This window comes from Mauremys reevesii, linkage group 2 (assembly GCF_016161935.1).
Source record: "Mauremys reevesii isolate NIE-2019 linkage group 2, ASM1616193v1, whole genome shotgun sequence".
Classification (NCBI taxonomy): domain Eukaryota; kingdom Metazoa; phylum Chordata; order Testudines; family Geoemydidae; genus Mauremys; species Mauremys reevesii.
In genome coordinates this window covers 100372720-100400617 of record NC_052624.1, presented here as the reverse complement: position 1 = coordinate 100400617, position 27898 = coordinate 100372720, and the positions used below count along the sequence as shown (strand labels likewise).

At 40.3% G+C, this 27898-nt stretch overlaps 1 protein-coding gene across 1 annotated transcript in view; it reads right to left on the bottom strand.

The window, feature by feature from the left end:
* The window catches only part of ADCY1 (adenylate cyclase 1), a 285584-nt gene that overhangs the window by 15587 nt on the left and 242099 nt on the right, over positions 1 to 27898 (bottom strand). Inside the window, exons 12-19 of the mRNA XM_039525110.1 lie at positions 27207 to 27401; positions 24637 to 24734; positions 18578 to 18662; positions 15226 to 15315; positions 12014 to 12270; positions 11146 to 11272; positions 2176 to 2292; positions 219 to 365 (exon numbers count right to left, since the gene is read on the bottom strand). Coding sequence (XP_039381044.1) covers positions 219 to 365; positions 2176 to 2292; positions 11146 to 11272; positions 12014 to 12270; positions 15226 to 15315; positions 18578 to 18662; positions 24637 to 24734; positions 27207 to 27401 — 1116 coding nt within the window. The remainder of the gene's footprint in view (positions 1 to 218; positions 366 to 2175; positions 2293 to 11145; positions 11273 to 12013; positions 12271 to 15225; positions 15316 to 18577; positions 18663 to 24636; positions 24735 to 27206; positions 27402 to 27898) is intronic.

The window sequence follows — 27898 nt, the reverse complement described above, 5'->3', positions numbered from 1 at the left end:
GGCCAGATTTTATAAGATATTTAAGCATGTAAAGAAGCAGATAGGTGCCTAATGGGATCTACAAAAGCACCTAGACTCCTAACTCCCACTGAAATCAGATGTTTACAGAGTCACATTATTAGACAGCCAAACTAAGACGAATTTTCCACAAATAACCTTGAACTGGCAGAAGTCTGGTGGACTCAGTAAGATCAAATGATAGAGAGTTTAGACCTTACCTCATCAAAATCGGCAATAATTTCATTTAAGAGGCGTAAACACTCCACTCCCATGTTATTGCCATCCAGTTCAATGTAGAAATCGTTGAAATTTGGGATGGAAGCAAACATCACTCCCACTTGTGAATATGACTGGTAATAAAGGTCCTGAAATTTTTGAATTATATGGGTTTTTAAAATTAGAGATTAACATAAACAGGCAGTATCATCCTTGTGATTTCTTGAGCTCAGATTTACTTCTGTTAAAGAGAAATTCCATAATGTTTACCAAGCTCTGTCCTACAAATGAAACAGGTCATAGAACGTTGTTTTATTTCCTATGACATATTCTGCCCCATTTTCCACCCCTGCCCCTGGGAGGTGTAGAGGGTCTGAGATGCAGCACAAACAGTGTAATTTTGGATTTACAGAACTCCTAGAAGTTTGCATGCTTGAGAGATGGGAGCTTGAAGCAAGGTGTGTGATGAAAGCAAAGAAAGACTGTGCAGGTTCACTGGCCATTCTTGCCTGTGAAAGAGGAGCAATGGTGGCTGTATAGGCTACTGCAGCACTGAAGATGCTGTAGACACTATAGAGTGGCTTTGCTACCACGGAGCAGGCCGAGGGAGGAAGGGACAACTTCCTCCTCTTACAAGATATTACATATAGAGCCACGTCCTTCACTCAACACACAACCAGAGTATTGAGGCTTTGAGCTGGGGAGATCTATAGGGTTGTGTCTGTTTATGTGCTCCACCATCTTTTTACTGCGAGACATAAATATAGTCCATGCATGCATTGCATTTGTACAACAAATAATTATAAGAGCTCAATCATGCCTCTCCCGAGGCTGGGCCAGGCGGGGGATAGGCAGCAGAAGTATTGCTGGAGCACTGGTGCCTGTGGGAGAGCTGCTCCTTTCTCCATTTAGTCAATGTGTGCAGTATAAGCCCAGCGGTGCAGCTGTCTGGGATGGGGAAGGGAAGGGCCTTGGACTTACCCTCACACTGGGCCAGAACTAATGGCCAAGCTGGGTCCATTAGTTCTGCCTGTAGCTTTAGCACCTTCCCCTACACCCACATTTCCATACAGATGTGCAATGGAGGTGTGCGAGGTGGGTAAGGAAATCTGTACAATCCTCCCCCGCCCCACTAGCTGCATCGGGGCAACCATAACGTAGCCCTAAACATTTTTATGAATTTAACATTTACTACCTAGCATAATGGGATGCTGACCTCAGACTGGGCCTTCTAGGTGCTATTGCAACACTAGCAATAATAGTAATAATTCATAGTATCGTTAGTTGGTCAACTGGTCCATCCCCTGCATTACTACAGGATTTAATTACTCCCACACTCTTCCCTTAACAAATAGGTGCCTAGATATTATTATTATTCTAATCGCAAGTATTCCCAATTATCATGATTCCGCGCTATCCTGTAGCAGTTTGTTCCCTTGCCCAAGCTTTAAGATTAGTTTTCACCCTCAAAGTTACTGTATCCTTCTAGGGTGTGTAGAATTCCTTATTTTGACTTTTAAATTTATGTTTTTGTAAATGAGGCACATTTCAAGAACCTTGAGTGGCTCAACTGGAAGCGTCTGACATGTCACACTATATTCTATTCAGAACCAAACTGATCTCAGTGGAAGATTGTAATAAACTCTGATCTTTTGACTTGATTGGAAAAGAAATTGGTTATTTGCATGTAGGCACTCAGCTGCATTGATGCGGAATGACACCTCATTCACCTGAACGGTATTGCACTTCAGTCCCTCAGAAAAGCTGAATGCTACCGAGAAAGGGAAAATAACCCTGAACTGACATCTGACAATGGCTTTTACCAGAACTATTCACTTTAATGAGTATGAAATGTAAATGTTTCAAGCTTTTAAAAAAAATATATCATTTCCCTGACCTGGGTGTCACACAAAAATCATGCATATCATTACGTGCTTATTTTTCTCCCCACAGCCTTACCATGTTTCTAGGGTTAGACATAAGAAAGTGCTGTGCAACATGTGCTGGCAAGAGATTGAAGAGAATTCTTTTATTATCCAGCTTTACTCTCTCCATATCATCTCTCTCTTCTTCTGCCTAAGGGTGAGAGTGGGAAAAGCTCTTTAAAATTACTGTTTTATAATGAGCATAACATTAATTCAGATTATCAAATTGCTTCGTCCGGCTCCAGGCTTTAAAAGCAGATTGAACGGCAAAATAATAAATATCACCCTCTATTACAGTTGCAAGATCTGTCTGCTTTTAACATACAGGGAAAAATCCTGACCACCTTATTACGACAAACTCCCACTAAAGTCTGTGGGCCAATTTCTGCTCTTAGGTCCTGATCCGAAGTCCGCAAAGTCTCCCATTGACTTCAATGGGCTTTTGATCAGGACCTTAGTTACAGGTGTAACTCCACTGAAGGCAATTTGGTCCAATGAGAGTTTGTATGAGCAAGGATTGAGTCAATACTTCAGGATTTGGCCCACAAATCCTTCAATGCCTTTTTAAAATTTCAAGTATGCAGATGACAGTCTCCTAAGAAATATTTGCATTCTTGTATGATTTCTACATTATACGGGAGTTCTTTGTGCTTCTAGAGCGACTTTATCACTTGCAAATGACAGAATTTCTCCAGTTGGGGCTGAAGATTCCTACACATTCAGGCAACAGATTCTATCAATTGCTGGAGAAGGTGATAATGCTCAAAAGGATGTTTTAAAACATTTGTACAGGCTAAGGAGCACGCGCACAAAAAGAGCTTGGATGTTGCAAGCTAATCTAACCCTGCGTGCCTAAAGTTAGATTCCTGGATCCATATTTAGGCATCCAAATATAAATGATTTGATCTGCAGAAGACAGAGGGAACTGCGGATTTTCAGCACTTTTGAAAATCAGACCACTTTTATTTAGCTGCCTAAACATGGTCTTAGGAATCTGACTTTAGGCACCCTGGTTTGAAAATGTTAGCCTCCACTCTGAGCAAACACATTCCCCCCTAATTGTATATCTCTAGTCTTTTCTCAAGACACAGTACCCATCAGATCTTTCATCCAAACGCTCCTTGTGAATCAGACAATTGCTGATCAGGAGGGTAAAATTCAGCCTATGGAAATCACAGCAAGTAGAATTTATTCTTTTAACTTCAACCCCCTCACCAAGCTGTAACACACACTCCATTTGTCATCAAGCACAACAATAATTCTTGTTTACCTATTTGCAAAGTCAGCAAAAAGATGGAGGGCCAAATTCTCAGGTATTATAAATCAATATATCTCAACTGAAGTCAATGGTGGATTTACACCATCTGAGAATCCAGCCTAAAATTTCCCAATGTCTTTTTTATATGTAGACCTTGTCACACTACTAATATTGCAAAATCTGTTTGCTCTTCTGACAAAGACTATGCACATACTAATGTGGAGGGTTGCCTGGTACACATTTGCCTCGGAGAAAAATCAGCATGCTATCTCCCATATACATACAACCTTATTATTAGAAGAAAAGTTTTCATGAAAACTTTCCCTTTTGAGGAGAAAGCAGGTTTTGTTGTTTTTGATGAAAAGTCTAAATTTTCAATGGAAACTCCCTGCATATTGTTTTTCTAATCTCTACACAACAGTCATTGTTCAATTATAGATGGCTTTGCTTAGCAGCCATTTTCTGCAGAGTGTTCTTTGAACTTCTTGTCATTCTTTAAAGAGACACAGAAAAAGCAAGCTGAAAAACCCTAATTTTGTCAAGTTAACCTCTTTGGGAATCATCGCCCCCTTTGGAAATACACATTCAGCTTCTGCTCTAATTTGGACTGCAAGAATGTATTATAATTTATTCCTGATCCCTTACTGAAGCTGAGCCCTCCAGTGACTCTGAATGCAATTTGCAGTCCAACCAAAGTCTCTGTTTTCCATCTGTGAAGTATTTTCTTGACACTTTTTAATACTTAGCGTTCACACTGTCTGCTTTCTCAAAACAGCCTCACCTCCTCTTATTTTAGAGATGCAAACACTGTGTTTCTTTATCATTATCTACAAGCATTTGAATATGTGAATGATGACAATCACAGCCTTATTGGTGGAGTCTGAGTATTTTATAGTAAAAACAAGAATCATTTCTTGAACTGCAAACTGAAACTGAGTTGTGTACATCCTGGCTTGTGTTACACTCAACGCATGAAGCTAGGGTTCTGAGAACAGCAATAGGAGTCCTGCACTTCTGAATTCTTACTCTTTCTGTGGGCCTTACCAAATGCTTCTATTCCTTCATCTTTAACTGCTGGGAGTGTTATGAGGATTAGTTAGTAATGGTCTGATTTTAGAGGTGTGGAGTACTTGCAGATCCCATTGAATGGTTGCTGCTGAGAGCTCAGCATTTCTGAAAATCAGAGCACTTATTTAGGTGCCCTTGTAAGGATTTTGGGGCACAATTTTAGGTGTCTATTTTTTATGGCCACCATTTTCAAAAACAGGAACCTAGGAAATCTAGAGAAACTCTTGAAGGTCAGTATGGTAATATTATGCAGGAGGTCGGACTAGATGATCATAATGGTACTCTCTGGCCTTAAAAATCTGTAAAAGGATACTTGTTAGTTAGCTGTGTCTTTACCAAAATGGAAGTGTGAATGATAAACAAGAAATACACATCAATAAACTAGAATACAAAAATTTATAGTTAGGTGTGAGGAATATCCCATGTAACCATCAGATAAACGTTCTGTGGTGATGTGCACATCATGATGCAAGATAGATGTAATGTTCTCTTTTGGGAGTGCTTCCAGTTTTGGCCTTCTTTCTTGTTAGCATTTATTAGGATCAAGATACCTTTAAATGGTGAATATGCATAGTCATGTAGTCACCACAATCAGTGAACCATGGGTGTTATCATATAACTGTGTATGAAGCAAAATACCCTCTAGATTAACATTATAGGGCAGAACAGAAGTTAAAATAATAGTATACCAAATTCTTCCAGTCATGTAACAGATGTGTGGAGACATATGGTCAAATCAGAGTAGCCTAACAGTAGGGCTGGGTAAGTGGAGTAGAAAATTTGAAGCACAGCATGGACATTAATGCTATTCAGTCACTATTTGTTTGGCCATCTGAGGCAGGAGGGCATGATTAGCATTCCTCTAACTCTGATTTGTCCAGTTTTAGGCCAAGCTTCCAACTCCTGGGAAAAATAATTGAGCAAGTACTAACCATCAAACTTCATCAACATGTGCTATCAGCCAACATCCTAGATGCCTCACAATCAGGGTTCAGACCAGGGCACAGCAGAGACACTAGTGGCACTAAAAAAGGTAGAGACCCCAAGGTTTTACCACACCTACATGACACAACAGGAGTATATAGCCCAGCACTACAGTGGCTCCAACCAGTCCTCTCCAACAGAACTCAGAGTAGTGTTCTCCTCTCCAAATGTCCTCATCTGCGGGGCCTTGCAGGGACCCTTACCATTCCTGCTGATCTTCAATATCTATGTATCTACCACTGGGTGATATGTAGTGGATTCAACTGCCAAGAGGAGGTTGACGACACTCAACCACCACTACTAAAATGTCAGAATGCCTGCAAGAAATTAGTTCTTGGATGAAGAGCACCTGCTCAAGCTGACCCCAGGGAAGACCAAAGTGATGCTGGGTGCAAAGGGGAGACACTTCCAAGAGCCAACACTGGCCAAGATGGTATCTCCACCTTTCACCAAAGTCATGCGGTCCCCGTTAGTCAAAGTGGTACAAAGCCTCCGGGTCTTGTTTGACTTTTCACTAAACTTGGATGACCAAGTAGCATCAGTTTCCAAAACTGCCTTCTTTCACTTCTAGTTTGCTATGAAATGTCATCCCTTTCTCCCCAATGAGAAACTGGCCACAGTGATACATACAATTGTCACCTGCAGGCTGGACTGCTGTAACTTACTGAATATGAAGACAATGCACTGGCTCTAGCAGCAACTTGCCATTTTCATGCCTTAGCCACAGTGGATCAAGACTTAGCAATGTCTCCATCAGCTTCTGATGCCAGCTTAAAGCTTTGGTCCTAATTTTCAAACTAATGAATGGATTAAGCCACAGCTACATCAAAGACTGATTTAAAATCTATGAACCCGCACGACATCTGGCACAATGCAGATCACAAAATCCTGGAGGGAAGCACTCGAGAGGGGGTACAAAGCATTCCCTGTTGCAGGGATCCAGCAAGAGAGAAGGTGAATCCAGAGACTGATCATCTTTAGGAAATACTGCAAAGCATTCCTCTGAGTAAGAGTTTCCGATATTAATGACACTCACAATATAACCCCCCCGCACACTATTCCAAAGCCCTTACCAATTCCACAACTCTACCCCCTCCACAAAAACACCCAAACCATATCCTACGTAAAGCTTTGACTGAAAAAAGGACAGGTGCCAGAGACCCCATGAAGTCCACTAGGGACTTTGCTATTGCTGTTGATTTTACAAGGAAGGACTCAGATACTAGGGTGATGACAGCAGTATAAAACCCTAAGATAGATAGCAGAGCTTGGAGCATGCTGGTCATGCACTCTGAGTTCTGCCTGTGTTCGGCCCAAGCAGAAGGTAGTGTTTCAGCTCATGCACTCTCCTCTCCTCCCTACCAGATAGTGGGTGTGGGGAATAGAACCTTCCCCAAGTCTCAGGGGAAAGGGGAGTAAAGAATTTCACAGGTGCTCCCCTCTCATTATGCCCTGTTAGGGAAGAGGACTAAAAATTCTGCTGCTGCTAGGGTCTGGAGATCCTTCCTCCCCATACCTCTTAAGGCAGTGCTCATCTTCATCTCCATGGAAGTCAGTAGGGAGGAGAGAGAAGATCTCCTTGCCTCAGTGCAACTGCAGACTTCCTACCAGGTGCTATGGAATGAAGATATCCCAGGTCTCAAAGTGAGGTGAGGAAAGACTTCCTTTGATTTTCATCAGCAGAGAGAACTCCAGTACTCCCCTCCTCAGGTGTCTGAGGTGAGGGGAGTGAGGCAGTCACTGTTTCCCTTATGGACCCCATTATCCTTCAGAGGGATGGACATGACTGCTATGACTCTAGTTCCACTCCTCGGGCCTCCTGAAGAGGATAGCAAAGACTCCTGCTGCCCTCCCTCCATGTAGCTGAGATGAGAAGATCTGGCTGGGCCCTCTCCCTGCCCAGACAAAGGCTGACAAAGAAGAAAAAATGGTGTGAGGTCTGCAGAAGGAGGAATAGACCCATATTCATAGGGGATGATATTTACATTCAGGGACTGAATATTATCCATATAGTTCAACGCCTGAATATTATCCAAGCACTGGACTGTGTGCCCCCTGCTTCTATTGGTTAGTTCAGGATAGCTGACAGCATGCTGTTTATATAAAAACAAAGTAGATTATTGAGAAAAAGCATGAGACCGGAACTCAGTAGGAATAGCAACGAGAAAAGTAACTGTCAGATGGACCACAGTAGTTTGGTAGTTATAGCATTTACTGGCATTTTGGTATCATTTTGAGAATTCAAAAATGCGATATTGTTAAATTAGGACTTTTTTTTCTCTGATAAAAGTAAACAGTTCTCTGATGTCATGTTTTCTAATGTCAACATGATATCTGGGTTGACTTATAGCTTTGCATTACATAGTTGCATAACAGCCAGACCTACAAAAAGCTAAGGCAGAGAGGGAGTAAATTCCCTTTATCAAGTAAAACGTGTACAAGTACTGACAAATTCTCAAGCTCTATATTACGGAGATCAGCTGAAATGTTCTATGCAATTAGTTAATAGACAAGAAAGGATCTGCTTTGATAAGGTAACTAACTAGGTAAAAATTATCACACAAAGTTTCACTATCTGATGATACAGCTAAAAATAAATTGGGCTACCACGGTTCCTTTACCAATACATTCATATCACCTGAAGGGGGCACTAAAATCACAAGAAAGAGCCAGTATATCAATAAGCAATTTTGTGAACATGGAATATACAGGGCCAGGTTTTCAGCTACAGGTATGTAAAAAACTTAGAAATTCTGGCCTACAGACTACAAAACTGCAGTTAGGACAGAGATTCTAGCTTAGAAAATTATTAATGGCTGACATTCTAGTATTCCCTAAATAATTCAACTAAAGAAACAATCATACAGTGCGATAATCCATTGTGTTAATGGGGTTAGAGAATTATCATATTAATCCTTTCTTAGCTCATGTTGTCAATTTTTTACCTAGCTCTAATGATTACCTACATTTATTGGGAATTACTGAAGAAGAATCTTACCATGTGATACTTTACTTAGTTGTTTCTCTTAGGGAACACTAAAGTGTTATTAAACAATATTCTCTTTCCTGTTTCTCAGTTGTTTCAGTAACACTCTTCTCCAAACGAAACTGGCTTAAGTCATGTACATTTGCGATTGCAGAAGTTTTAGGAGCAGTGACTATTCAGCAGTTCTTGGCACATGTGGTCTACGGCAAGAATTTCTTACATGTCTCAGACTGTGTTTCCTGGTTCTTTGCGCACACACTGTATTTAAATTCAGCTTTGATACCTCTCCTCACCCCCGTCTTTCATCAAACTCAAATGTATGAAAGAAATTGGAATTTCATGTGAGTTTTGCTTTAAGAGAGCAGAACTGAACCCTCAGTGAAGGAAAAAAAACACAAGCTTTTCATTTGGGGTCAGATTTGTAAAGGTATTTAGGCACCTAAAGATGCAGATAGGCACCTAGTGTAATTCTCAGAAGTGCCTAGGCACCTGACTTTCCATTAGTGCTGAGGTACCTAACATCCGCTGGAGCCTAGACACCTCATTTCAACTTCCAATGGGAGTTAGGTGCCTATGCACTTTCGAAAATCCCACTATGTCTACCTATATTTTTAAGAGTCTAAATACTTCAAAAAAAAAACTGTCCCTGGGTCACCATTTTCCTAGAACACCATTTTCTATCTTTAAGACTCAGGTATTTAATTGTCAGTGGTATACAGGGTGACATATACAATCTCTGCCATACGCTGTATCATCTATTAACTCTATAAAGTATTAGGGGCAATGATGAAAATCAGGCTGAGATATTACAGAGATGGGCACTGTAGAAACGTGTAAGACACATACACTACCCAAACAAATAAGTTATAAACCCTCTGTTTGAGTTTTGACCTCATATTATTCTGAATATTTAAAATCCATTAAAAATGGTAACAGGAAATATCTACATTTTAAACCAGCCTTCAGATAGTAGAAAGATTATAAGTAACTAATTGATTCATCTTTATATCCTTATTAACAGTGGTGCGGCTCTTTGGACTCCTCTGTGATGTTTAAAACATGATTTTATTAGGACTAGATTGTCATGCAGCATGGGGTAGGCAGGATATGGTTTATAAATCATTGGACAATCAGTAGGAGCAGCATTAATTATTGGTACAAATGTAAATAAACAAAACATTGAACAAAAAGAAAATCCTTCACACTGCAGTGTCACAAATGGCTACTCAGGCAGGTAAGGTTCTACAGGATCAGCCCGATGGGGAGCCTGGATAGAGCTAAACAACGTGAAAGACAGTGTAAAGTATATTTTGGTTGTAGTGAATCTCCACTGGTGTAGTGTTTTGTCATTACACCCCACTTCATTTGTCATTATTTGTGATTTCTTTGCCACTTTGAATGTAATAGGAGGCTACAGAATACACCACTTTGCAAAACACTTATAAGAAGATATCCAAATAAAAGTTTGAGGTACTACAGTCAGCACCACCTCTGGGCACGAGTCCCCATAGTGACTCTGAGGCCGCCCACCCAAGCTCAGGGGGTGATTCTACAAGAAAGGGGAGCTGGCCAGGGTGCCGCTATCCCCAGCAAAGTTCAGCTTCTGGAATGGTCCCTGCAGACCGTGGCATTCTGGGGATATGCCCCCAACATCAGGGAAGTACATGAAACTCCCATTTCTTTTATACATTTGAGTTTGTAAAATTATAAAAGTAAGGCCTTTTCAGTTTTAAGAATCATATTCCTTAGGAATGCATCATTTTCTTCTCCAAGCAGGGCATGAAAAACTGAGCTTTGTGCAGAGTATTTAGCAGGGTTTGGAAGGATGGAATTCACCTCTGATTCTCAGGCAAGCTTTGGAGATAATTTATACCTGGTGCAATCCCATTGCCACTGCATTCAATGGGGTATAGGTCAGCACAGAATTTGGCCACGAGGATATATAGGAACATTGGAATTCTCATTCTGGATCAGACCCAATGTCCATCTAGTCCAGTAACCTCTCTCTGACAGTAGTCATCACCAGATGCTTCAGAGGAAGGTGCAAGAACCCTGCAGTAAGCAGATGTGGGATATTCTGCTCCCACATCAGGACTCATCCTGACCTTGTATAGAGACTGACTTATGCACAAGGTTTAATATCCCTTTCATGTGTTTATTATGATAGTTCTGGATATTCCTGTTTTCTATGTAAATGTCCAAACCCTTTGAATCTTCCCAAGTTCTTGGTCTCAACAACTTCCTGTGGCAATAATTTCTGCAGTTTAATTAAACATTGTGTGAAAAAGTATTTCCTTTTATCAGTTTTGAATTTGTCACTTTTTATTGTAATTGAATGCCGCTCCGCCCCCGCCCCGTTGTAGCATGAGACAAGGTGAGCAGAAGCCTTTGATCTACCTTCTCTATAACAATTCTGTACCACTGTTTAGTTAATTACATTCCTTAATATGAAATTCCCAATATAGATAAAGTTACTCTAATTTTGATGTGCTATTGTAAGACATTAACACCCACAAGATTCAATTCTTGGAGGAAAAATATTGTGAAGTTGCATGTGGAAAGAAAATAAGGGACTCCTTTGCTGGTGAGCCACAACAAATATGGAGCTTTGTTTTGCCTAGCCAATGCGTGAAATTTAATGGACAGCATACAAAACAATTAGACAACATTTTGTGTGTGTGTTTTGGAAAGAAAAATAAGTGCCTTGCCTGCACAGCCCAGAGGTAGTCCAGACGTAACTTCAAGTCCACCTGCCTGGAATGAAGTGCCAACGCACAAGAAAACAGCAAAATGGCTAATATAGGTTCATAGCCACGCATATAAAAGGAGCCACCCCTTTAAAAAAATGAAAGCATAAGTTAATACAGATCTTTTGGAGCAAAAAATCTTGGTCTAAATTCTCAGAAGTGACTAGTGATTTGGGGTGCCACACTTAAAGCACATTGAAAGGGTATGATTGTCAAAGTGCTGCGTATTCATCCTCTGAAAATTAGGATCCTTTAAATGTAGGCACACAGAAATGGAGGCACCCAAAACCACTAGCCCCTTCTCAAAATGCAGGTCCTCTCATGCAAATACTGTCAGCGCACAGGCTGAGACTGCTGCAAGTATGATCCCTGCACCATGCCCCAAAACAAAGTGTGCCCAATTTCTTCAGGGTCTTACCCATCAAAAGCATAAATGTAGATAATATGCACCATGTACATGTGTGTAGCTTTGTTTAACATTATTTCAGCATTTCAATTACACATAAGGGCTTCATTCACTGCTTTGTTAACACCATTTTTATACCAGGGAGTGTGACTCCAATGAAATCAACTCTGTTACACTAGTGTAAAACTGGAGTAACGCAATGGGGAACCAGGCCATAGCTGTTAGTTCACAAAAGCAAATGTCCCACTCATGAATATTACCATAATAGCCAGATCCTGCAAGGTACTGGGAGTTGAGCATCTCTCACTATCGGTCTCTAATACAGTACTGCAGTCTTTTAGGACAGGAGTAGTAAAATGGAGTTGGCAATGTTTTGGACCAGCCATAATGCTACTACTTTCCTTAACTTTACAGTGTACTTACCCTACTGCTTTTCTGTATCCGCTGAGTTCCAGAACAACTATGTACAAAATAGTAACAAAAAGCAGGAGGATCATTTTTGGCAAGGAAGAGACACGTAGAAATATTGCCAAGGTAAGAGTCCCCACAACGCAGGAAAGGAAAGCATAATGGGCTGTATCACATGGAAGTTCATTCATTGTTTTATTCATTCCACCGGGAGAAATGATCACAATGGAACTGCTGGAATTCGTACTCCATACCCAAGGCATGCATCCAACCTGGGGAAAACAGCAGGGTTTAAAATGAAACACTCCATCAGCAGTGCAGTAGCTCTTGGGCCTGGTTACAGCCCTCTTCTCTCAATCAGATTCTCAAGCCAGAAACGGATCTGATATTTCCCTACTCCTAGCCTTGCCTGTTAACAAGACTATTCTTCCTCTCCTAGCACATTTCCACCTCTACTTGAGGCAGGAATCATACTTCCAGTCCACTAGATGGCAGCAAAGGTGGAGAATTAGAGTTTGAACATAGTTTAAAAAAACCTCTCCCTTTTCAGTGCTCAAGCAACAAAAGGACCCAGGAAAATATCTATTTATTAATATTTAAAAGTATTTTAATACCCATATAAGTGGTAGATCTTTGCTAGAATACTTCTCACACACATCAGAGGAAGAAGCATGTTGATTATACACACACTGACTAAACTTTAACAATTTAAAAAAAATCAAGTGATAGACATAAAACAATATTTAAATCTCTGATGAAAGATAAGGGATTTGTAATTATTCTCTTTCATCTATGGAGCTAAACGTGAATTATGTCAATAACCATAATAGATTCAAATAAGCCAGATATGGATAAGCAGGAAAAGCAGAGATCCACAGATAATTAAGGATAGGGATCCTATCTCCCTTTTCTCTCTAGTCTAACCACCATTAGTTTGGCACTCATCCTCCAGCTGGGAGGAAGTATGATCAAATTCTTTCAAAGCTGATGTCAGTGACACATCCCAATTCCAACAGCCCGAAAAGTGAGGAATCCCAAGTGCATGATCTAGTCCCCAATTTTTTTTTATTATAATCACACATCAGCTTTTATTTTACACCACTGGGGAGGACTGGAGTTAACATTAAATGGGAGAGTGTGGTGGTAATGTGGGTTCAGGAGGACATCAGTGTCAGTAGGCACCTACAGATAAGCCCTACCTGTACTCTCCTTCTATTCTGAAATCTATTATTAGCCTTCTAAAAAATATTAACCACCGATAATTAAATTTTATAGTGTGCCATAAAATCAGTGACAGTCTGAAAGGTGATGACGCAGTACATTTTATAGGCAGTTACAATCATTTAGCAAGATGAGATTACGAGATAAATACTGAAAAGATAATATTGTGATACAAAATCAGAAAGAGGGAAGCAAAAAATTAATTGAACACAATTCTGTTCAACAGCTTACTTAAAAATGTCACTTGCACTACAGAGCAGCCAACATTTCAAAACTTAGAAACGTACAAGGGCTTTGTAAATGATAAGCAACTCATCCAGGAAAACACCATCTGCTCTGTAACTAACTGAGGTGAAACCACAACATCTATCTGATTGTGAACAATTCTAGAGGGGTTTTTGCAGGAACTTATTCTACTGATTAAACAGCTCCCCTAAACATTTGAAAGGTACCAAGTTATTGCTACACTAAAGTGTAGAACTACAGATGTGAGACGCAGCATGGTGTAGTGAAAGAAACAGAGGATTGGAGAGGTCAGGAACTCTTGAATTTTAGCCCCCATTCTTCCATTGACTTGCTCTGTGGCCCTGGGCATCACAATCTCTGTATCTCACTTTCCTTATGTGCAAAATAGGGGGAATATTTATTTCACAGGGGATGGAGAAGCGAGGCTTTTATTAAATACTTTGAAGATTTAAGATGGTGTGTAAAAGCTGCTTCCGAAATGCTTACAGATACATACAAGTAGATATTCTTACAACAGGATGGGATTAAATTCTTGGTGGCACTTCTTGGAACAGCACTGTAATTTCAGCGAGAAAGTCTGTGTCACTTGCAATTGTTACTCTACTTTAGGGAGTAGCCAAATAGCAGGATGTGAAAGTAGTGGTTTAGGTAATTCAAATACCTAAGTTCCCTGCAGATATCTAAATACCTCTTGGGGAGGGGGGATGCCTGTGAGGAGCTGAATCTTTTTTTTAGCCATAAAAGGTCTCCATAATACTTAGCACTATACATCTTTAAATGCTTTATAAACAGTAGGTAATCAACCCTCACAAGACTTCTGTGGCTAGGAAGATATTACTATGTCAATTTTAGAGGTTAGGAAACTGAGCCACAGAGAAGTCATGTGACTTGCCCAAGGTCAGACATCAATTCAATAGAGGAGCCAGGAACAGAATTTAGAAATACAGAGCTTCTAGCCTCTGCTGCACCACTCTGCTTCTCTAGCTTGACTTTTAGTTCTAGAATGCCATATTGTGACATACCACATTTAACTGACAGCATCAGCCATCTTGTAATATATTCAAAGCCTAATTATGTTAATGGAAAGACTCTCTTTGGCTTCAGTGGGATCTGGATCAGGCCCAGTGTTATTTCTCTTGCTTTTTATATATATTTGTGTCCACATTTTCAAACCAGAGATCCTAATCACTTAAAAAAGTGGCCTGATTTTCAGAAGTGCTGAACACCTATAACTCTGTACCAGAGCAATTACACAGGCCTAAGGGATAGATGGATATTATGACTAATATATTTATATACCTCCTTTCATTACATAATATTGTCGTGATTTCAAGATCTGATCTCTCATGATCTATCAGGTATAGAAATAAATGTGTTATTCCATTTGAAAGTGTGGACAAGTCACAAAATATCAGATGTTCAGCTGGTCCCTGGTCCAATACTGAACATTTCAAACACAATTCTTCTGTAAAGTATGTGACATATGGAGAACATATGATGGTGTGGTTTGATATGAAGATTTATTTCAGCACTAATTTGGAACGAATTGTGTAGCTTACTAGTGGCTTCCACTACTCATAACTAACATAGCCTTTAAATTACACCACATTGCTATAGATACTTTATTAATATATTTACATATTTTGTGCATGAGAGAGAAAGAAAATGGGATGAGGTGGGAGACTAAATGTGATCTATAATAGATTGTTCTTGAACTTAATGTTAAACTTTATATATTTGGCTTATAGTTGTATACTCACCACACACCCTTGAGCCACAGAGTAAATTAAGATCACAATAAAAATACACAAAATGGTACGAATCTGTATTGTCAGGCACCCTGGAAAACACTGCAGGAGAAAAAAAAGATTGTAAAATAAGGATATTTTAAATCCAAATAACAAAAAATGGGTATGTTATTGTTTACGAGGATAGGATGTCAAATAAAATAGAGAACAGATATGTAAATTCTGCCTGTGTTGTAAATTCCAAATGTTAATAATAAAATAAGAAATGTGCACAAATATTTTAAGGACAGTCATATTTTCTGTAACAAAAAGAAAACAGATTTGTAAGTTATTTCTCACTATAATTAAAACTGGCTTTTATTTGATTTTTAATAGGACTTCTGTTCACAATAAATACAACAAATTAGAATGCTCAAATTAGCATTCTATTCTGTACATGTGAAGAAACGAAAACAAACAAGCATTATAACTGTATGGTTTAGAAAATGTCAATTGTAGGCAGCCACCCAAGATTCCAGACCATACATACCGCACAGAATTTTGTAGTGATATTTCAGTAACAGTGAATGCCAGTTGAGTTTTAATTAGTAGAACCCATATTTAAAAAAGTAATCTAATTTGTCAGACTAGGAAAAGCAGTGTGGAGCAAAGATGGTTAATGAAGGCAGAGTCTTGAGCATCCCTCTCTCATCATTCATGTTCATCTGAGTATCTGAGCACTTGCCCTCAATATAAATGAAGCACTTGGGTAGAAAGTGGGAAAGGGAGGATAACAGTTTGCCTGGAATGTGAACTCTTGCTGGGTTGAGTTATACTGATCTACTTTGGTCCCATGGGGAGCTGCTTGCTTCCTTATCCCCCTGGCTTGCAAATGAGTGGCACATTTGCTATAGCTTGGGGCTTGATCCTGCACCATTCAAATCAACCCCCAATGACTTGAATGGGAGCAGGACCAGGACCTAGAAGACAAAGGAGTTTCAGTGGGGGAACATCAGTGTGCTTCTAAGAGAAGGAAGGTGTTTAGCCCCATCTGGGCTGGATTTGCCTTAGGCCAGTGAGGATGAGGGAGAACCAATTTTTGTATGCCTGCTGGTAAATATATGTAAGCCATGCATGGTTGGTATGGCACTCTGTCCCCCTCTAGTGGTGACTAGGCCAACTAGAGATTAATGAGTCTTCCCAATTCAATTGGCTTACACATGGTATCCTCCTAACTGCATGAGGAATAGAGAAAATACCATATACATCTCACTGCAGAGTACCACAAAGGGGCTTCTGTAGGAACAGGTATCATGCGCTGGAACTCCTGCTCTCCTTTTCACATGTGGAGACAGACTCACTGGGTTTATGTCACCCCTATTCATGGCAGTGACAGAATGTATGGTCGGTGATTGCAGGTGAACTGTACTCATTTGTATTGAGAAAAAAACCCCACAGGAATATCAATTCTGTGGCTAATTAATTACACCAACAGAGGAAAACAAAACTCAATGTGTATTATGTGATCTTGAAATACATCCTGGCTTCGATATGGACCAAGGTATAAAACCCACATGGATGTAACAAGAGAAACCATTATTGTAATATGAATAACAGATTGCTATAAACAACATATTTAAAACAGAATGGGATAAACTGGTCCCTAGTGAGTGTAATAAAGTTACACCAGGAATCAATTTGATCATCTGTCAATATCATTAAAATATGATGGAACATCTGGGATATAACATTAATAAAACAATGATAATATTGTGGAACAAATCTTTCCTACAGCAGTAAACTTGGTCTGCACACAGTATCTTCACACATTTTTAACACTTGATTCTCATAGTGGACAATCTACTGTGTCATGATAAGGGGAAAGGGTCAGCATTGTGACAAATACTACAAAGTGCAGCAGGGGACAGAACTCGTAGCCAGGAACAAAGTCCAATATGCGTCTTACACAGGTGATGTGATTCAGTACCTAACACAACAAAGGATAACTATAATCCCATCGTATCACAGGAAACATTTTTTCATTGTACAGTGAATGATGCAGTTTGCAGTGGGAGTAATTCAAGGATAATTTCCTTGTTCTTCACAAAAGCAACAACAGCAATAATTAAATGCAGGATATTCTGTTAGTACAGTGATAACGTTGCATAGTTAAAATGACAAACAAGTAACAAAAGGTTCCAACCGCAATCTTGCCACACTGTATATCCTGTACATTTTATGGTTTACATACAGTATGAAGCGTAATTAAATAAGCAACAAATTTAACTAGAAAAACCAAGTATAAGTAATGCATGTAAGACTTGGTCAAGTTAAAGTTACACTTAAACTTTTGCATTTCCTGCCTTTTTCTTATGATTTTAATATTGCAACTGCTATATTAACATAGGTTTTTGCCTTTATTTACATTTATTTTCAGGACCACTGTATAGTCATTAATTAATTAAGGCACAGAGAAGTTGAGTGACCTGTCCAATGTCATACAGCAAGAGAGTGCGCCAGAGCCAGGATTAGAATACAGGGGTTCCTGGCTCCCAGTCCCACACTCCACAAACAAGGCTAAGCCGCTTCTCTGGACAATTGCTGATGTTTTGTATGGAATTTTCTATTTCTCTCTTTTCAGATATAGGGTTCAATCCAGTGAAGCGATGAACACCTTTATAGGGGTTGCCATTGACTTAACAACAGCAGGCGTGTACCTTAAGTTTACATTAGTCTCAAAGGACCTTAATAATGGGGACGATTTCCTACAAACTGCACGAGTATGAACTACTGTGCCTTTTTGAAACAAAAGAGACTAACAAAATTACTCCCAAATAATTGTATGTTTGTAAATAAAGATTTGCTTTTTACTAGATATTCTGCTAATTAAACTATTTATGTTTCCAAGAAAACAATTCCTCTCCTCTAACCAAAGGGCATTTTGCTTAATTTAAAATAATTGTGTACTAATCAGCAGAGCTGATTAATTGAGTGGGTATTTTCTCCTGCTCTATATCTGAGAATACCAAATGAAGACTAATCCAGTGAGGACTTTCACCAGAAAAGTTAGTCTCTGCAGATCCCTACTCTGATTTTCTCCTTCTACAGTGTTCAGAATGTCCTTCTGCTTTATTACCATTTTGAAAACCTGCTTAAACACATGTCTAGCATAGGGAAAGAGATATCTTTAAAGTGAGCCAGCCCCAGGTTTGTTGGTTCTGTTTGGAGTTTCTAATGAATTGCTTTGCTACAGATTAGGCAGGTTAGAAAAATACACAGATTACATTATGTTATGAAGTGCACATAAGTATTACCAGGTTCCAAATAACTACCACCAAATAAAACTCCTGAAGGAGGGGGTATCATGAAGACTCAGATCACTTACTTGTACTCGTGTGACATGTAGGTACATAATACAAGCCACTAGGAAGCATATGCAGAACACCAGGAGGACAAGGACTATGGTACTCCTAAAGAAAAAAATATAGAAGTAAAGCAATGCAACTAAAGAGTATATCTGAGCTAGCTGTATCTGTGTTTTTCTAAAGCCATTTGGTGGATCAGGGCAATACATGTGGGATTTCCCCCCCAATGTAAAATTGACGGACACAGAGGGGATTTTCATTTTTTTAAACCTTCTTCCTATTGTGCTGCCAGAAATCCTTTAGTGAAATTCTCAAGAATGACAATTCAGTATTTTTTTTTATATAGTATCTATCAGAAACCTAGTAAGGGGATCACGCAATCTCAGAGCCTCAACTGTATTATGTCTCAGGGGTTTATATTACTTTTTAATTGCAGGCTAATACAGGATATCCTGCACTATGTCCCTTATAAATAAAGAGTTTCTCCCAATTACTTAGCCTTCAGGGCTTGGCCAGGGGTCAGCAACATGTCCATAAATGGACACAAGTGTCCCCAGTAAAAATTTTGAGGTCTGTGGGGAGAGCTCATGGGCAGCTCCTCGCAAGCGGCTCCCCATCCCTGCCAATGTCCGTCACCAAGTCCAGTAATTTTGTCAAGGGCTTGTCATGCAACATGGTGGTGCTGACCCCTGGGCTTGGCTGATATAAAATGGTTATCACAGTTCCTCTCTCTTTAACTCTTTGTGAGAGAAAGAAGAGTTATAAAGATTAGAGGTTTGTCCACTTGATCACTTATTGAATCAGATCTTAGCTGCTCCATTTCAGCTGCTCCATGCAAAGCAACCAGAAACTTAACAGATCTCAGAATTCCCTAATCATAGGGGACAAACTGGGTACTTCAGAGTTGCTACAGTAACTCCAGTATCAAATTCCATCCCAGCCCCCAAAGCAGGATATGAGGCTAGGAGAAAGGGGATTATGGCCAGGCATTCCTACACCTTGAGGATCCTTGGCTGCTGGACTAGTCGCTTGGGTATGTGACTAGCCAGCCACAAATTACAGCATACATGCAGGTGTGCTAACTGGCCCCCGGTAAGCCCCAGGACTGAGGAAGCATATAAATTGCGTAACCTTTTTATAAGCCATTGTGTCTATGTCTTTATTGTCACCACCAAAAAGTTCTTGTTCTGATATGGGTTTAGAATCCAATAGTGGAAGAAAAAGTGAGTGACGGCTTTACAGTGGAATTTTTACAAGTCACTATATGATCCCAATAAATATCCATGATTTAAAATTTAGAGAAGTCCTGCAGTAGTACTGAGACATTTTTTAAAATTGTGAGAGACTCCACCTGGGGGAATGTTCTTTAGGACAGGAATGGCAGAATGTACAGAGCCTGGCACAATGTGTCCATTGTGACAGATATGGCCTTTTCCTGCAATATATCTTTGGAGGATCTTAAGTTTATGCATCATTGTGGGCCAGAGATTGTAAGTATTTCCATGGAGGGGGGAACCACCACCCTCCAGAAACTAAGAAGTGGGCAGGGAGGGGATTAGGCAAATTCACTCAGGCTGTAACAACTTCCAAGAGGTACCACCACCAGGAGAGGCTCACATTCACTGGATTTTCTAGAGACCAACACAGTCAGAAAGGACTTTTGGATAAATAGCCTGAGTTTACACTGACTCAGGACCTGCCTTCTGGTCCAGCAAATGGACAGAACCTTCTGTTCAAAGGAGGCCCCAATCATTCCTGGGAAGTGTTGGAAGGACTTGACGTATTCATGGGGTATTCTTGTTGTGAGGAAAACATGTTCTAAACATGTAACCACAGAAAAAACACTGGGGGGTTAAAAGAACTGTTCACCTGCGAGAGCCCATGCTGGAGTTGGGATGATCTCTGGTAAGCTTATTAGCATGTGTGTATGTTCTTTTATTGTTTGTAATATGTTTTCTCTTTAATGCTTTTAACGTAACAATAAATGTGCTTGTTTAGAAAGAGCTGTGTAGTAACTTAACTATGGGTAATTATGCTGGTTATAGCCTCTGAGGAGAAGGCAAAGCAGGCCTGCTGAAGCATTCTGACTTGCTGGGGAATTCACAGTGTAGGCAGGGAACTGCGCAGCCTGGAAACACTCCAATCGGGAAGAAGAGAGAGATGCATGTCTTCATCCAAAACAGATGATGGCTGATGAGCCAGAAGCCTAAGAGTGGGTGCCCTTGTTGGACCACGGAAAGGGAACACAGGTACAGTTGCCCTGAACTGTGACATCCATGATCTGGCTGGCCTGTAGGTGCTGCCACAATATAAATATTAATAATAATAGTAGAAAGCAGGTGCTACCATGCTTTTAAGGCACTGGCTTGTGTATGGTACAGCCTCATACCACCTTAGCTAGGAGGGGCACATCTGCTGCATCACCCCAGAAGGTGGTGAAGCATACAGTCTCCTCCATAGTTGGCCAGTGTAGGTAGACAGGATCATGGCCTAACTTTCCCCCAATCCTTTTGGTGAGGCAAGCACCACTTGGTCTGTGCAGTCCTTTAGCTTAGTTGATCACAAGGACTGTGAAAGTGACAGAGCCTTGTGATGGTCTGTATCCCTATGTTTACCCTTTCCACAAGACTATGATAAATTTGGTACAAAGTATGCCTTGTGAGGTATCATTTGAAAACTCAGTCTGCTGAACATTACTGTCCTGGTAAAATGTGAGTGGCAACACAGTATGTAAAGTTATTAAATTCTACAGTATGACATGTTCAAAGTTTAGAAAAGCAGGCACAAAACAGTTCCTTAGGTACAAAAGGCAAACTAACACCTCAGTTGGGTGTTAATCAAAATCAAATGGACTATCACCAGGTTAAGTGGCCATTCTTTGGCAGGAAAAAGGGTGTGAGCGATAAATTTACATGTTGGCAAAGAAACAGCTGGAAGTTCCTGTCTCACAAATTTGCTGTTGGCTGAAGCCCAGCTGAAGATGATTCTCAAAGAAGAGAAATGCTATAAGAAAGGAGAACAAACTCCTCAGATTACCTCTCTCCCTTCATCTCTACTCAAGGCATCGACAATGCTTGAAAGACAAAAGAAGCATCACTGGACCGGGGAGTGATCCTGGCTGAAAGATTCAGCCAGTAAAACTGCTAGAACATGTGGTGACAGAAATCTGTTGCTTTGAATTCACTCTTACGTTTGTGTTGTGTTTTACCTTTATTTTTTTGTAACTAAATTCTGACTTTTATGCCTCATTACTTGTAATCACATAAAATCTATGTTTTTATGCCTCATTACTTATAATCACATAAAATCTATGTTTTTATGCCTCATTACTTGTAATCACATAAAATCTATCTTTTGTAGTTAATAAACTCGTTTATTGTTTTTATCTAAGCCAGTGTGTTTTTGGATTGAAGTGTTGGGGAAACTCCATTTGTGATAACAAGTTTTGTGCATATTAATTTCTATTAATGAAAAAACAGACTTTATATGAGCTTGTACTGTGCTGGGCAGTACAAGACACACATTTCTGGGGGAAAGTCAGGGACTGGGAATTGCTGGTGTCACTCTGCTGTATATTTCAAGAGTGGCAGGCTGGCTGATTGAAGCATTCTTGCAGTATAACTGGGGGTAAATTTATATGCTGGAGGCTGTGTGAGAGCAGAGAACTGAGGGGGCACAGCTGCCCAAGAGTCCAGATTGTACCCTGGGGAATGTCACAAACCTTTAATAGACAGCACAGTGAGCAAAGGCTCCTTCCCCTTTATGTTCTCATGCAATGACTGACCGGAGTCTGGCTTTTAACACGGAGAAATAATGTGAAGGATTTTGTTGTTGTTATTGCACGTTCCCTCTGGGAATATTTCTCCCGTTAGAGTCGTCAAGCTTTTCGTTGCTTTGTTATATTTTCACTCCTGTTGCAATAACATGACCTACATCCTTCCTGCCTGTCTTTGTCTCTACTGACCAGAAACTCTTTCGTCATCACATGCGGCTTTTGGCAATTTAAATAGCATTTCCAAGTCAAAAGTGTTGTGGGCAAGGGAGATCAGGGCTTTCCTAGCAAGAAGTTGCTTTTTCCAAGTTTTGGAATGTGCGCTGTGATTTTGTCACAACCTTCAAAGGAACTGCCCAAGTCAGTACTCAGAAGAAACATTGTCCAAGAACCCCTCCTGTGGATCCTGCAGAGTGGTACTAGTTACTTGGGAAGTGCAACTTTTCTGTCTAAATCAATAAATAACCAGTGCAACAGCATGGTGTTCAGTAGTGCTGATTAGCAGGTGGTCTGTCAGATTAGATGTTAACCTGAAGGCCTGACCAGATGGTCACTAAATAACTACACCCCTTTTTATAAGAGTCTATTTCCTATATTTCCAATTCCCTATATTTTTTGTCCCCTTAAGTTCATTCTCAAGTTTCAACTGCATCTGATATACTTTTCCACTTCCTGTCCTGAACTATACGCTTCTGCTGGGCTTTACCTTGACGGTAAGTGAAGCAATTCCTAACTATGTTTTACCTACTTCAGGTAAAAGTATTTTACCTATTTTGAGGGTTAATTCCCTGATTTTTGTAATTGGCTTTGAAATCCTCAGATGAAAGATGCGATAACTCTTTAAAGTATTATTATTAATTCAATAACAAACACGTGTCTCAAACTTTCATATTACAGAACCTTATTAAACTACAATTTAGTTTTAACTACCAGGAAAATTTATAGGGAATCACTGAATTAAGAGTTAAGGGTGGGTGTCATAAGGCAGTGTTTCTCCGCAGCTTGCTAATGGCTCACTCACACCCACGGTCTCTTTTAGGTAAAATTTTATTGTCCAAACTTAACAACCAGCCAAAAGCACAGTTTCTCAGATCACCCTTCCTGTATCAGGCCCTCATTTCCTTCCCTCCCAGGGGACTCTGGCAGTCCTGCCACTCCTGCTTCCTGCAGCTAGCTAGCTAGCTTGCGCGCTCTCTCTCTCTCTCTCTCTCTCGTTCTGTTCCCACAACCATCCCTTCACTGGAACTCCCTCTAACCATTTAGAACCTCAGATGCAGCCCTGCCCCCTTAATTGGCCCAACTGGGAATACCTGCTTTTGCAGAGGGGTGCTTGACCTACTTCAATTGCAGGGGTCAGCCATTCCATGACAGTGGGATTTTCAGCCATGGCCTACCTCTATTCACATCAAAGTCCTAATGACTTGGATGGGAACAGAATCAGCCTAATATTGACTGTTTCTGACGATCCCTCCCTAAAAAGGATATTGTCAAAAACATTTTTTTTAATAATTCTCCCCACTTGCTGACTATAATAACCCCTTGGAAACTTAACTCTGATGTCTGCTTCTTTACTGGTTAGAATCAATTCATGAGACTCAGTGCAAATTACTGAATTATATGAATTAGCCAATAAGCAAACGTACAATCAAAAGACAGGATACTACATCATAAAATATTCCTGGCTCTGTTATTTCTCAAGTACAGCTTAGTTTTAAATACTTATGATAAGACTTCATAGAAAACTAGTAAATATTCTAAAAGTTAAAAGTATTAGTAATATGAGATTTTACTACAGTACTGCTCTGCTAGTAAACCTTTGCTGAGAATTGGGGAGAGATCAACATTTTGTGTGTGCGAATTATCTAAGCAATGTCCCATTTCGCCGGTTTCCACTGTATTCTTCTTCTGCATGCATACTTTACTTGTTCATTATTAAAGGGTTTGAGCATCAGAGGTAGGATGCTGACAATGTGAAAAAACCCCAAAGATGAGCACTGAAGCATTTGTTTTGAAACAAGCCAGCTAAAAATAATTATATGGTGATTTTGTAGACAGGTGGAAGGGACAAGGCTGGAATTTGGATTTACTGTTTTACCATTGAATTCAAAGTTTACCAACCTTGTCTGTATACTTTCAAAATATCCCTTCAAATGCCTTTTGTTGTTTGGGGGTCTCATTTTCCCTGCTGAGTTACAGGATCTAATAGTATGCGCTTCAGTTCTCGCTCCAGAGCAGATAATGTTTGAATCTGTGTACAAGATCCTTGAAAATGCTGTGCTTTGAATTTAAATAGCAGGAGATACTTACTGTGGGATTATTAGAAGGTAGACAAGGCCAAATAAGGCAGCTAGAATTAGTGAAAGAACTACAGCACTGGTGAAGTATTCATCCTGAAGCTGGTGGTACTGTGAATGAGAAGAGATGCACAAAGACAGTTAGTGAGGCATCTATACCATACCTTCTGACTCTAAACTAGGAACAACTGTGGTTTAAAACCAGAGTGTGCTGCTATATTTCCACATATTTACAAACACAGGAATGAACATGTTTTAATTCAGACCCAGAAAATATCTTTAGATGTTATTATTCAGTATCTGATGTAGTTAAGGCTGCATGACACTTTCCTTTCTCACCCTCTGTTTCTGTACCCCATATCTTTCCCAACCATTCACCTTTCAGTCTGCAATTATTCAGCTTTGATTTCAGCCCAGAGGTGAATTGGTTTTTTGAAAGATTGAGCAAAAAGAATTCAGTTACTTTGTGGAAGAAGGGGGAGGAAAAAATACACTTTTCCCATTATTAAGAAAAATCAAACAGCCCTTTGACTGAAACAGCTGAGGGAAGAACACTGATTTGTGGCATGGAAATACTTCTTATTGAGAGATGTGGGTAAATCATTGGTTTTGGTGTAATCAAGGCATGACTCTGAGAAAACAGCAACAAAGAGTCCTGTGGCACCTTATAGACGTATTGGAGCATAAGCTTTTGTGATGTCATGCATCTGATGAAGTGGGTATTCACCCACAAAAGCTTATGCTCCAATATGTCTGTTAGTCTATAAGGTGCCCCAGGACTCTTTGTTGCTTTTTACGGCTACCCCTCTGAGAAAACAGTATGCTGCACAGGTAAAGAAGAATGTGTTTTCTCATTAAGTGCCAGATTCCAATCTCAGTTTCACCAGCACAAACCTGAACTCGTTTCACTCAGAGTTATTCAGGATTTACACCAGTGTAACTGAGATTGGTATGTGGTGATAAGCTTAGAAAGTGTGCAGCTACATAAGACTGCATGTGCACCATTGTAAAGTGTGCAGAGGCTGAGCCTAGGTCCCACATGCTCAAACCCTGTGAGTCTGTAAGATGTAAGTGCACTTTGAAAGTGCACAGGTGACAGCCCTGCTATAATGCACTTCACAAACAGCTCAGAGGTTGTCTTCTGTGGAATTCTTAGGGGCAGGGCTCATCTCCTGGGGTTTAGCCCCCAAAAGTTCCAGGTTATGGAATTTACAAAACTATTGCTTTTTTTTTTCTTCTCCCCAAATTAATAGACCTTTGAAGCTCTTTCTATGGATTTTTGTTGTCCACACCGCCCCTCACGCCATCTCCTGTCTTTTCCATGCAGAAGGAGTAGACACTGCAGGGAGGGAGTGGGAGGCACAGAGCTGGCTAAAATGGCTTTACAGGACTCGAGGATTCCCTTCTATACAGTGGAATCCTTGGCTCCTTCTTTAGGGCGGCTTTGCAGATGCTTTCTGCTGTAAACCACACAAAATCACCAGCTAAACAAAATGTCTTTTTTAAAAGCTCTAAACATATATTTTCACAAGATTCCATATACCTTTACCCCAAAAAAGAGCTGTTCCATTTTCATTGGTAAACCTCACCCTTTTTTACAACTATACAGGAAGGGCTTGTTTGCTTTTTAAACAATGAAAATTAAATGATTAATCTGTGGCATCTTGAAATGATTGTGAATGGGTAAAAATTCAGTTTTTGTGTGTGGGACACTGATCAGAAGTGACAACGTACCCTTGACTGTGTGGCTTACATCTGGGGGGGGGGGGGGGAGGAAGGGCTACTACTACATTAGTCTAAAATCAGACCACTTGTGCCTTCCTTCACTTAAAAGAAAAAAATAACCATGAGAGTTATTCTGATCTCATCTCAGTATAATTACAATAAAATCAGTGGAGTTACATCAGATTTATATCCACATACATGACGTCAGATCACAGTTTGGCCTAGAGAACATAAGGCTATAATCCTAACATGGGATCCTCTACAGCTCTATGAGCAGAGGGAAGCTTCTGCACGTGACTCTTCCCTCTCCTGTGCAGATGAGTTGTGGTCAGCTATCTCCCCTGACTCCGGGCTCCAAAGAATGGATCCACAGTTGGGGACAGAGCAGAGACTGGGCAGTTTGGGGAAGTAGTAGGCAGGCCAGGGCTGGGTCCGGGAGAGATGAACATCAACCCCTGGCTCCAGCTTTACAGAAATTCTCCAGAAAAGATAATGTGGCCTTTTTACACGGGGTAGGCTACTGTAAGGAACCACAGAACCTGTGGAGGCAAGTGCCTCTGCATGGATCCTGAGCCCCCCACATATGTCCCTACATATGGACCCTGCAGCCTATTACGCAGGGCAGGAAATACAATCCCCATGCTCCCAATGGAATGACAGGAGAGGAAATCCACAAAGGAATCATCACTGGGATTTTCTCCTCTTTAGCTCCATCCTGTTGATTTCTGTGGGAGCGAGGAGTCAGGCCTTCTAATATTGTTTAAAGATAATGAGCAAAAATTGGACCTTGTTTAAGAAGGTGCAAGTCCATCTGTCCAATTATCTTTGGTCAGTGAACTTATTAAAATTCTCACTTACTTTATGCTCACGTTCAATTTGTTTATACTTGAGGGTAATGAAATTCAAGTCAGCCATCTCGGACTCAGTTTGCCGGGCCTCTATCAAACGGCTGATGTATCTGTTTACTCGAGTTCCTGGGGTGGTGTGTACCACATTCGTAGAAAAAGAGGAACGATTCCTGAGTTTTTCAGAGGCTGTTCTTAATGCTCTCCTCTGCAGCAGAAAAGAAAACAAGAGGATGACAGCTATTCACTGCAATGACATTATCCGTGACTGAAAATGTCTCATCATTTGTATTGCCAAGTCTCCAGTCAGCATCAGGAAGCTGTTCAGCTAAGCAAATACAAATCTGTAGACAAATACATTAAAAGACATAGTCCTTGCCCCTGTCAAGTTACAGTCTAATTACAAATTAGTTACCACTTCTCAGGTAAAATCCTGGCCCAACTAAATTCCATGGCAAAACTCCCATTGACTTCAGTGGGACCACAATTTCATTCCTCATCCTTAAAAAATCCCTCTACATATTGTCCTTGCCAGTACTCTACTCTGCCACTGTGGAGAGAGCCAGCTCATCCCAGATCAGGGTGACTTGATCAGCCACGTACCAAGAAAATTGATCACAAATGAGAAAAACTCAATTCTGTGGTTTAGCGGAGACAACCCAAATTAACCCAGATTGTCCATGCCTCTGAACAGTTCTGCTGTTC